The 11,181-nt window shown below is 47.8% G+C and overlaps 1 protein-coding gene and 1 long non-coding RNA gene across 5 annotated transcripts in view; both read left to right on the plus strand.

The window, feature by feature from the left end:
- Positions 1 to 1,161, plus strand: part of GPT (glutamic--pyruvic transaminase) — a 44,845-nt gene extending 43,684 nt beyond the window's left edge. For all 3 annotated transcript variants that reach the window (XM_079984361.1, XM_079984360.1, XM_079984359.1), the window contains one exon: positions 495 to 1,161. In XM_079984361.1, the coding sequence (XP_079840487.1) occupies positions 495 to 636 (142 nt within the window). In that variant the 3' untranslated portion in view covers positions 637 to 1,161. The remainder of the gene's footprint in view (positions 1 to 494) is intronic.
- Positions 1,162 to 5,709: 4,548 nt separating this feature from the next.
- LOC307220574 overlaps positions 5,710 to 11,181 on the plus strand; it is a 214,764-nt gene continuing 209,292 nt past the window's right edge. The window contains exons 1-2 of one of the 2 annotated variants that reach the window (XR_013840936.1): positions 5,710 to 5,919; positions 6,494 to 6,601. This is a non-coding gene — a long non-coding RNA (uncharacterized lncRNA). Of the gene's footprint in view, positions 5,920 to 6,493; positions 6,655 to 11,181 lie in introns of those variants that run through there. The other variant, XR_013840937.1, reaches the window with a different exon arrangement.

The raw sequence follows: 11,181 nt of genomic DNA on the forward strand, positions 1-11,181 counted from the left end.
TATAAAGCAGACGTTCTGGGGGAACTTCCATTCCTCCTCACCACTATGAGCTGAATAAAGAGCATGAAATCCACTCTCAACTCCGAGTATATTTCATATATATATATAATTTTGACAAAAGTTATGCTGACAAATAATTTTATTTCAAGGCTTGAACCGTATCTGCATATAAAGACAAAATGGAAAATATAGATAAATATGCTGACCGAGGCCCCCTTTGGAATCGGAGGCCCAGGCCAAGTGGTCCATATGCCCCCCCCCCCTGTCTGGGCCCGCATGCACCTGCTGGGTGACCTTGGGCCAGTCACACTTCTCTGAAGTCTCTCAGCCTGACCTACCTCACAAGGTGTCTGTTGTGGGGGTGGAAGGGAAAGGAGAATGTTAGCCGCTTTTGAGACTCCTTCAGGTAGCGATAAAGTGGGATATCAAATCCAAACTCCTCTTCTAACTCTTCTTCTTCTCCTCTGAATCTCTCCTGTCTCGCTCTGCCCCAGAATGACCATCCTGCCGCCTCTGGAGAAGCTGAAGGTTGTCTTGCAGAAGATGAGCCAGTTCCACGCCAAATTCACCCAGGAATATTCTCAGCTCCAGCTGCTGGGCAGCAGCCAGAAGACCGCAGAGAAGCAGGGGCATTAGGGGGGGGGGCTCTTGCCCAAATCTCCTCCCTGCCTTCATGCCACTGCCAGTGGGACTCCCGACCCAGGAGGCACGGGGTCTGGAACTGGGATCAACTCTGCTCTCCAGAGAGCAGCTTCTGCTGCACTTCAGAGCCCCTCTTAATAGCAAGTTCCCATAGACAAGGCCTCAATGTACTGGGAGGGGGAATGGGCACAACCCTGTCTCAGCTCCCAGGGACCTGGTACCCCCCTTTCCCTTGGCTCACGATGCCATCTCTGCCTTGCCACCTCGGACAGAAGAGCCTTCGCAGCATCTCAGTCTGGCTCCTCTGCCCTCCAGACGGACAATGCGGTGGGTGGCAGAGAAGGGGTGGCAGTGGGGTGCCTCTGGGGTGAGCAGAATGAGCAGTGGGGCAGGTGTCAAGCCCCCCAAAGTCACCTTCTGCCCGGACTTTGAGCCCTGATGTAGACCTGACACAATTCCTTCTGTGAACGGAGGGGGGTGGGATAGCTGAGGGTCTATTAAAGCCCCCATGATAAACCAGAGCTGCCTCCGGACTGTCACTGGGGGGCCTTCCAGACTGCCGCCATTTTGGGGTGGGATTCAGTCCTGTGCCGGCAAATCCTGGTTGTAAAACTGGAGCAGATTTGGTGCTTCTGCCCTCCTAGGGAAAGCTTGTCTTTTTGCAGGAAGGGAAGTGGTGGGGAAATGCTGTGGAGCGCGGGATACCCCTTCCTTGATGCAACATCATTTAACTGCACTGCAATCATTGGAACCAATGCTCAGTCAGTGGGGTTTCTGCAGAAGGGATTCAAGAGCGGACTGGGCATTTCATGAGGTCTGCAAAGTTAAAACACTCTGTTGCCCAAGTGCAACAAATCAACTTTTTTAAAGTCTTCTGTGGTTAGGAAAGTGATGAGAAATGTACACATAAACACTTAGAATCATAGAATCATAGAATCATAGAGTTGGAAGAGACCACAAGGACCATCGAGTCCAACCCCCTGCCAAGCAGGAAACACCATCAGAGCACTCCTGACATATGGTTGTCAAGCCTCTGCTTAAAGACCTCCAAAGAAGGAGACTCCACCACACTCCTTGGCAGCAAATTCCACTGTCAAACAGCTCTTACTGTCAGGAAGTTCTTCCTAATGTTTAGGTGGAATCTTCTTTCTTGTAGTTTGGATCCATTGCTCCGTGTCCGCTTCTCTGGAGCAGCAGAAAACAACCTTTCTCCCTCCTCTATGTGACATCCTTTTATATATTTGAACATGGCTATCATATCACCCCTTAGCCTCCTCTTCTCCAGGCTAAACATGCCCAGCTCCCTTAGCCGTTCCTCATAAGGCATCGTTTCCAGGCCTTTGACCATTTTGGTTGCCCTCCTCTGGACACGTTCCAGTTTGTCAGTGTCCTTCTTGAACTGTGGTGCCCAGAACTGGACACAGTACTCCAGGTGAGGTCTGACCAGAGCAGAATACAGTGGCACTATTACTTCCCTTGATCTAGATGCTATACTTAAACACACCCTGTGACCTCCAGGTATAGGGTAGCATATAAATTCAATAAATAATACGGTGGACACTTGGGTTGCGAACGTAATCCATGAGGGATGCACGTGATCCATGCATTGTGCACGTTCGCAACCTGCAGTGTTTGCAATGCATGTGCAGGTTGTGATTCGGCGCTTCTGTGCATGTGCAACCACTAAAACCCGGAAGTAACCCATTCTAGTACTTCCGGGTTTCAGTGGTCCGTAACCCGAAAAAACACAACCTGAAGTGGCTGTAACCCGGGGTATGACAATAATAATAATAATAATAATAATAATAATAATAGGTGAATACTCAGTAAGCAGGTTGCCTGGAGGAATCCTAGCCTGGAAGGGGCGTCTCCCCTTCTGTGCCTTCCGGCCACTGGCATTTGGAAGCAGTTGCTGCCTCCAATGGTGGATTCAGAGCATAGACATCTGGCTTAATAGCCATTGATAACCTGCTTCTCCATGAATTTTGACAGTTTTTTTTAAAGTCGTCTCAGTTAGTGGCCCTCCCTGCCTCTTGTGGAAGGGAGTTCCAGAGTTTGCTCTGCCTGAATAAATCCTTCCTTCTATCCTGAATCTTCTCACATTCCGCTTTATTGGATATATAAAAAGGTAAAGGGACCCCTGACCATCAGGTCCAGTCGCGGACGACTCTCGGGTTGCAGCGCTCATCTCGCTTTACTGGCTGAGGGAGCTGGCATACAGCTTCCGGGTCATGTGGCCAGCAGGACTAAGCCGCTTCTGGCGAACCAGAGCAGCGCACGGAAATGCCGTTGACCTTCCCACCGGAGTGGTACCTATTTATCTACTTGTACTTTGACGTGCTTTTGAACTGCTAGGTTGGCAGGAGCTGGGACCGAGCAACGGGAGCTCACCCCGTCGCGGGGATTCGAACCGCCGACCTTCTGATCGGCAAGCCCTGGGCTCTGTGGTTTAACCCACAGCGTCACCCGCATCCCTTTATTGGATATATAAGTGGCGTAAATTGATGGCACAGCTTATACTGGGAAGAAGAAGCAGAAGAAGACGGAAATACATTGTTTTTCCCTAACACATTCCATTTTTCTTTTGTCACACAACCCAAGGTGTGGTAAGAATTCACCTCTGCGCCACGTTCGTTTCCCAGGTGGGGATCAACCACCTTTTGTTTTTGTTTTTTTAAATGCTTTTTATTGATTATTCATTTCACATAAACAAACCAAATACAGTAATGTTCCATAATCATATACCCACTTTCTTTCTCAACGATCTGCCGACCACTGACTTCCCTCCCTCCAGCAGGTTCTCTTACTCCAGTTACCTTTCCACAGTTTCTTAATAATTTCCCAACCACGTCATAAGATTTATTTCAGTCCTACTAGAGTCTTCAGACTTCTACAGTTATTACTTATATACTCCACAAATTTACTCCACTCTCTTCGGAACTTTGTTTCCTCCTGGTTGCGGATCCTGTACGTCAGTTTTGCTAATTCCGCTAATTTGACCATCTTCGTCTGCCACTCCTCCACTGTTGCTAGTTCCTGTACTTTCCATTTTTGTGCTAACAAGGTTCTAGTAGCAGTCGTAGCATACATAAATAACCTTTGTCTATTTTTTTCCATTTCCTCTCCCATCAAGCTGGAACAACCACTTTTTGAATAAACTACAGAACCAAGGAAACTATTTCCAAGTCCAGCGTCCAGATTTAGGGACCCAGCATTTATTATAGCTATGGCAATAGGGCAGAGCTCACTCAACGTGCCAGTTGAGAAAAGTTGATATACCGTATTTTTCGCTCTGTAAGACGCAACAGTCCATAAGATTCACCTAGTTTTTGGAAGAGGAAAACAGAAATTAAAAAATTCGGAATCCCATAAGCCAGGACAGCAAGCGGGATTGCTCCTGTTATGTACTGAAGTTCTCACCCTGGGCCAGCAGGGGGATACTGTAGATAGTTATGCAAATGAAAGGTCGAAAGTGATGTTCAGTGATTGGATAGTTAGCATGCAAATGAAGGATCGAAAGTGACGTTCAGTGATTGGATAGTTTTAGAAAGTTGTTACAGTAACAAGGTACTGGAGCTCGATATAAGCAGGCTGACTGTGGCCTTCAGTTCAGTTCTGGCCTTAGAATAAAGAAGAGCTGTTTGAAGAATCGCTGTGTTGTCTGATATGTTCGCCCACAACTTAACAGCTCCTTACAGAGCTCCACAGAGAACTTCATGAGAAGCTTCTAGCCATCTTCATTCAGGGCCATAGAACAGCCTATCGGAATGTGAGCAATATTTCTACATCTGCCTTGATTATCCTCAATAAATCTATGTATGAGAGCTTTGTGGAGTTTTGTTAATACTATCCAGAAAGAGAGAGGAATCTCCAGACAGAACACCCGCTATGTTATTCTGTGGAACGTGTGTGTGTTCTTGAATACCCCGAAACGTAAAGGAGCGATAGAACCAGCAATTTCCCAATACCTGTGGATATTTCAGTCGTTTTCAGAAGAAATTGGGCCACCGTCTCTGAGCGCTGCATGAACTCAGCATTTATCACTTCCTATAAAAAGAAAAGCAGAAAAGAGAAGGGTCTCTCACCCCAAATGAGGCCAGGGTAAAAGCAACTGCAATATTTTAAGACAGAATATTTATTGATTTATTTCATAACATTTATGCACCACTAAATTGTAAAAAAAACCCCCACAAAGCAGTTGACAAAGAAAAGAAAACAAAAAGATTGTAAAACTGCAAAGCCCCCCATTTTTTTTTTAATATTCCAGCATAAAACCAGTGAAACTAAAAACTAGACGAAAACACACAAGCGTTTGAAATATCTGGGCTGGTTTGTTTAAAAAAAGTTAAAATTTTTCGGCATGCATTGAAAAGGATACTGTTACGTACTGAGTTGAAAGGATTCAAAATGCAGCAGTCTGTTGGTCCTAGAACAATAGGATCCAGAATGCAGCAGTCTGATTGGTCCACAGGAGCCACCCAATCCAAGTCCAGGTGGAAGTGAATCCGCAACCTGATTGGCCTACAGGAGAATCCCAGAATTAGCCAATCACATGGGGCCCATTGTGTAAATAACGTATATAAAGCAGACATTCTGGGGGAACTTCCATTCCTCCTCACCGCTATGAGCTGAATAAAGAACATGAAATCCACTCTCGACTCTCAGGTAAGTTATATATATATAACTTACCCGACATGCACGACAGCTGTGTCCACACTAGGGCATAAATACATGTTCCTGTGGGTCACGGCTTCCGCTGGGCACTTTTGATTCCATGCCTCCCAAATCCACCTTCCTCTTTCCTGTCCCCCCTGGTGGGCAGTGCTGGGTGGGAGCTCCTCACACTCTTTGGGGCCCCCTCTCTGACCTGTGCCCCATGGCGCCAGCCAGGATGAGGTGTGAGTGGCAGGATGACACCCTGAGCAGCTGGACCAAACATCTCCCTCACCTGAGCATGGGGGGGGGGGCTAACAGGGTAACAGTGTTTTTAATAACCAACAGACAAAGAAATAAGTCACTGCTGAGCTGCACTCACAATTGTGAAGTCTGAGGTTATGATGATGCATCCCCAGCTTTTGCAGTTTGCTGCGGTGTCACAAAGGCACCTGTCAGTTGCATGGCTATAAAGGTGGCCTCTCCCTCTTCCCAGCCCAGACCTCAGTGGGCAGCAGCTGTGGCACTCAGCTCTGGGGGGTCTCCTTCCTCGGGGAGGCAAAAGGGCAGGAGGAAGGAGGCACTCATCCTGCAATGGGATGCTGAAGAACAGGGAGAAGGCAAGTTCACTTGCTGGGTGGGATCGCAGCTCGAAGGCAGCTAATTTCCACAGTCAGAAGCTAGCTAGTGTCTGGTAACACACCTGGCAGAAGCTGACAGGTGTTGGTGGCTGGTGGAGTCAGAAGCCAGCGGGTGGCCTAAGGTGCTGCAGATGTCAGCTGGCTGAAGGTCACCTTTGGAAGTCAGTTGGCAGAAGCTGTGTGGATATTCATGACTTGAAGCTGGGGGTGTGGGGGTGGGGGTGTGAATGCGTCCACAGACATTCTTCACGGGATGGCAGATGGCATGTTTGCGAGTGCAAATGGAAGGTTGCGAATGGTGTGTGTCTGCATGTGTGAATGGGAGCATTCGGACGTGGTCCAGGTAAGTAGTGTTGTGGCTGGGAAGTACGTGCTCAGGGGGTGGCAGATGCCATCCTCTGGGCGCAGGGTGAATGGAACCAGTGGATAGTCATAGGTAGAAACCAGTGGAAGTTGACAAGGACGTCGGGGGTGAAGTTACCAGGCAGCAGCCAGTGGAGGGTCTGGCTGCTGGACGGAGGCCATCCCACTCAACGTGTTGTTTGCCTTCCAGGAAGCCGGTGAGGTTTTCCCCAAGACCAATCATGAAAGTAATGAAGAGAACAGCAGGACTGAAGCAAGGAAGTTTATTTTCCTAAATAAATGCCTTTTTCAAAAAAGCAAAACTGTGTCTGACCGGTTTCCTATATAGTGGTACCTCGGGTTACATAGGCTTCAGGTTACCGACCCCGCTAACCCAGAAATATTACCTCGGGTTAAGAACTTTGCTTCAGGATGAGAACAGAAATCATGCTTTGGCGGCACAGCAGCAGCAGGAGGGCCCATTAGCTAAGTGGTGCTTCAGGTTAAGAACAGTTTCAGGTTAAGTACGGACCTCCAGATCAAATTAAGTACTTAACCTGAGGTACCACTGTAAAACAAATGCAATGCTAAGTTTCTAAATGCATACATGTTTAGTGTTCTTTCTTGCCCCCTCCCAATGGGGGGGTTTGCAGGTGTTTCTCTAGTTGTTGCCAATGGCTACGATGATGTCAAAGTGTAATGGCTACGGTGAAGTCAAAGTTTCTGTGATGTCACAAGCAGGCATGGATCGCTGAGAGGAAAAGCTGGAGGGGTAGGGATAAAAAGACAGGATGAGAAAGGATAGAGAACCAGATGGCTCTGAAAGAAGACTGGACAAATTCATGGATTCGGTGGGTGCCAGAAGTTGCTGCAGATGTCAGCTGGCTGAAGGTCACCACTGGAAGTCAGTTGGCAGAAGCTGTGTGGAGATTCATGGCTTGAAGCTGGTGTGTTTGTGTGTGTTTATGAATGGAGAGCGGCTGGTGAGCGAATGCGTCCACAGACATTCTTCCTGGGATGGTGTGTGTCTGCGTGTGCGAACAGGAGCCTTCGGACATGGTCAAGGTGAACAGTCCTTGTGTCTGGGAAATGCATGTTCCGTATGTTAAGTCTATTCTGTCAACTTAACATATAGAAGAAGAGAACAAGAAGAACATACGTTTGAAGAAGACTGGAAAACGTTGACTGAATATATGGGAAATAGCTATGTACACATTTCTCGTTGACACTATGCCTGACCTGACACATGTTGACCAACTGATAATTGTGGTTTGATACTGATCCACTGTCCCCTCCTGCTACTTCCCTTTCCCTGCCCGCAACTTCCCCCTTACTTTTCTGGCTCTCCTGGGACACCCCCAGGATGACCTTCCTCTTCTGCAGGGGTGAAACCAGGCTTTCTTTCACCCGGGTCAAAAACTCAGTTTGGCACCTCCTCTCACACACATATTATAGTAGTAGTAGTAGATGATGATGAAGAAGAAAATGTGATAATGATCAGGCGCATACCAGTGAGTAAGCCCTATTGAACTCAGTGAGACTTATTTCTCAGTAGTAAAGGCTTGCGCTTTAAGGCTCTAAAGAATAAAATAAAATAATAAATACTCCACAAGTTTCCTTGAAAAATTACTAGCTGCTGAACCAAGAAAAGCTCTTGGACCGGGGATATTAATTGATACACAATGCAATCAAAATATGGGTCAAGCAAAAGTGTGGTGCACCCTAAGTTATGTCTATTAATTTAAATGAGAGCTCTGAGTAAAACCTAGTTGGCTACTGTTATGTAGTGAGTTGAATAGGATCCAAAATGCAACCTGATTGGTCCGCAGGAGCCACCCAATCCAACTCCAGGTGGAAGTGAATCCGCAACCTGATTGGCTTACAGGAGAATCCCGGAATTAGCCAATCATGTGGGGCCCATTGTGTAAATAATGTATATAAAGCAGACATTTCGGGGAAACTTCCATTCCTCACTACTATGAGCTGAATAAAGAGCATGAAATCCACACTCGACTCCGAGTATATTTCAGCTACCGTGAATTATTTTTTTCTGAAATCATGTAAAAAGGTCTCAAGGTAAAGAAGCAAGTCTGAATGTGAATTAGATTTGCAGTGCAGACTGCCTTAATTCACCTTCCTGCCCTGGCGTTTACCATATTTTTTCATGTATAACACGCCCCACGTATCTTGGGGGACTCCAAATTGAGACAATGGGGGGGGAGAGATTGTATCCGTGTATAAGACGACCCACAATTTTCTCTTGGGCCCCGAGTCCTCAGCTCCCTTGGCCAGAGCAGCTGCCCCTTTCGACATCTCTGACAGTCGCTCAGCCAAGCAGGGAGCTTCAGATCAGGAATGCTGCCCTGCCAACCTCACGGTTCAGGCAAGAGACCCCAAGCACATAAAATTCAAATCTTTCATTTCCTAGAATTTGGGAGTTGGGTCATCTCAAGTAAAACATCTATGGCAGATGTCCACCCGACCTCTGCATAGAAGCCTCCAGAGGAGGAGAGTCCACGTGGAACATGTCTGCAGTTACACTGGCTCTGTGTTTATTCATTCTCCCCCCTCTTATCTTCTCAGCAGCAGCAGTTTCTAACCAGCGCCATGCTCTCTGAGCGGTCTCCTGCCTGCCTTTCAACCGACCCCTCTCGCTCTCCAAGCTTCAGCGAAAGCCTGCATTCGCCCCATAGGATGCACCCAGATTTCCCCTTCATTTTTGGAGGGGAAAAAGTGCGTCCTATAGGGCGAAAAATATGGTATATATACTGAACAGGAATGCTTTTGCGCCACCCATGTTCCCCCGCCACGGCCATTTGAGGAAGCGCATGGAGCTCTCTGGCCAACAGGGCTCTTGATTCTTCTGAAGGTCTCCTCTCAGCATTCCTGGCTGGCTCTGAGCCCACCTTTCCCATCTTCTTACTGCTCCTAATGCTAACAGTGGGGCAGACCCCGATGGCTCCAGCACGATCCACTTCCTCCTGGCAGGAGGTGACTCACCTGGACTTGGCGGCTGGTCCAGGCACTCCTGAAAGGGATTCCAAGAGCTGCAAGCCTGAACTGCCAGGTGTTGGGAAGAGCTGCAAGAAGGGAGCTTGTCTGCTGTGGGTCAGACACAAACCCAAATCGTGTCTTTTCCCCCAACACACACACAGGGAGACCTCCTATTTCTCCCCAAACCAATGACCTAGAAGCTGCTCTTCTGATGGTGAACACTTGAGTCCTCTTTCTCTATGGGATGGTCATATTTTACAACAACAACATCATAGCTTGCCGGATCGGGCCCATCTAGTCCAGCATCCTGTTCTCAAAGGGGCTGAAGAGTTGCCTGTGGGGAGCCACAAGCAGGATTTTAGCACCAGGAGGGGCAGAACTGGATGTTCGCAAACATGGCCCCCACCAAGGGCACACACCCCCCCCCCACAGGGCTGCCGAAATCATGCTACTCCGCATGAACTTTCTTTCGTTTGTCCTGAATCATTTGGGGTTTTTTATGATTGCAGAGGTGTTGCTCAAGACCTGTTTATCAGTGGTGTTGCAAGGCTTACTTGGGTAAACACTCGCCTTGTGTAAGACTTCAGTGTTGAACTTTTTACTTAAAGTGGAAATGTCTCCCCCTGCCCCACCCCCAAAGCACAAGGTGTCAGTTTTGCCCACTGGGAATCATGATAACTTTTGCTCAGAATTCACTAGGGACTAGGGCCTTGGTAAGGAAATCAGCCCTGAGTGCTCACTGGAAGGACAGATCCTGAAGCTGAGGCTCCAAGACTTTGGCCACCTCATGAGAAGAGAAGACTCCCTGGAAAAGACCCTGATGCTGGGAAAGATGGAGGGCACAAGGAGAAGGGGACGACAGAGGACGAGATGGTGGGACAGTGTTCTCGAAGCTACCAGCATGAGTTTGACCAAACTGCGGGAGGCAGTGGAAGACAGGAGGGCCTGGCATGCTCTGGTCCAGGGGGTCATGAAGAGGTGGACACGACTAAACGACTAAACAACAGGGCCTTGGTAGCCCTGGTCAGTTTAGGTATATGATGTAGGTTTAGCAGGGTCAGTCTGGAAGCTGCATCTGTGTGGGTGGGATGTATAAGAACAGGCTTGTAAACCAGTCTGCTTGTCAGGCAATGGCTTTGGCTGACCAGTTAAGAACCATGATTAGCATAATCAAAGAATTGTAGAGTTGAGGGGTCATTTAGTCCAACTCCAATGCAGGAATGCAGTTGCTCTGCGCCATGGAACAGATGGGTACCTCCATCTGGTTTATTTCCACACATAAATCACTATCCACCAGTGAGCTTGACATTGATACCAGGAAAGGTCCGAGAACAGATAATTCAGCAGTCAGTCTATGAGAACTTAGAAAAGGATGCTGTGATTACTAAGACCCAGCATAGGTTTCTCAGTGATAAGTCATGTCAGATGAACTCAATTTCTTTCTTTTGATGGAGTAACAAGCTTGGTAGATCAGGGGAATGCTGTGGACATAGCGTATCTTGATTTTAGTAAGTTCTTTTGACAAAGTCCTCCATGATATTCTTGCGAGGAAGCTGGTAAAATGTGGGTTGAACGAGGTAACTGTTGGGTGGATGTGTAGCTGGTTGGTGGATTGAACCCAAAGAGGACTCCTTAATGGTTCCTTGTCATCCTGGGGCAAAGGGACAAGTGGGGTGCCTGAAAATCACCAGCCCAAAGGAGAGCCTCGCCTGGTGACGAGCACAAACCCCTTTCCCCCTCTGGCTCTTTTTTCCTCGGGTCAAGAGTCTCCAGGAGGTCACCATGGGTGAGCTGCACTTGACCAACCCTGTTCAGGGAAGTTTTTAGTGTGCCATGTTTCCTAAATTGAGCCACCACAAATTTAGGAAAGAGGCAGAATACCAGACAGAGCTGAAGTTGATGCATCAAA

The sequence above is a fragment of the Podarcis cretensis genome (genome assembly GCF_951804945.1).
Source record: "Podarcis cretensis genome assembly, chromosome: 7".
Taxonomy (NCBI): Eukaryota; Metazoa; Chordata; class Lepidosauria; order Squamata; family Lacertidae; genus Podarcis; species Podarcis cretensis.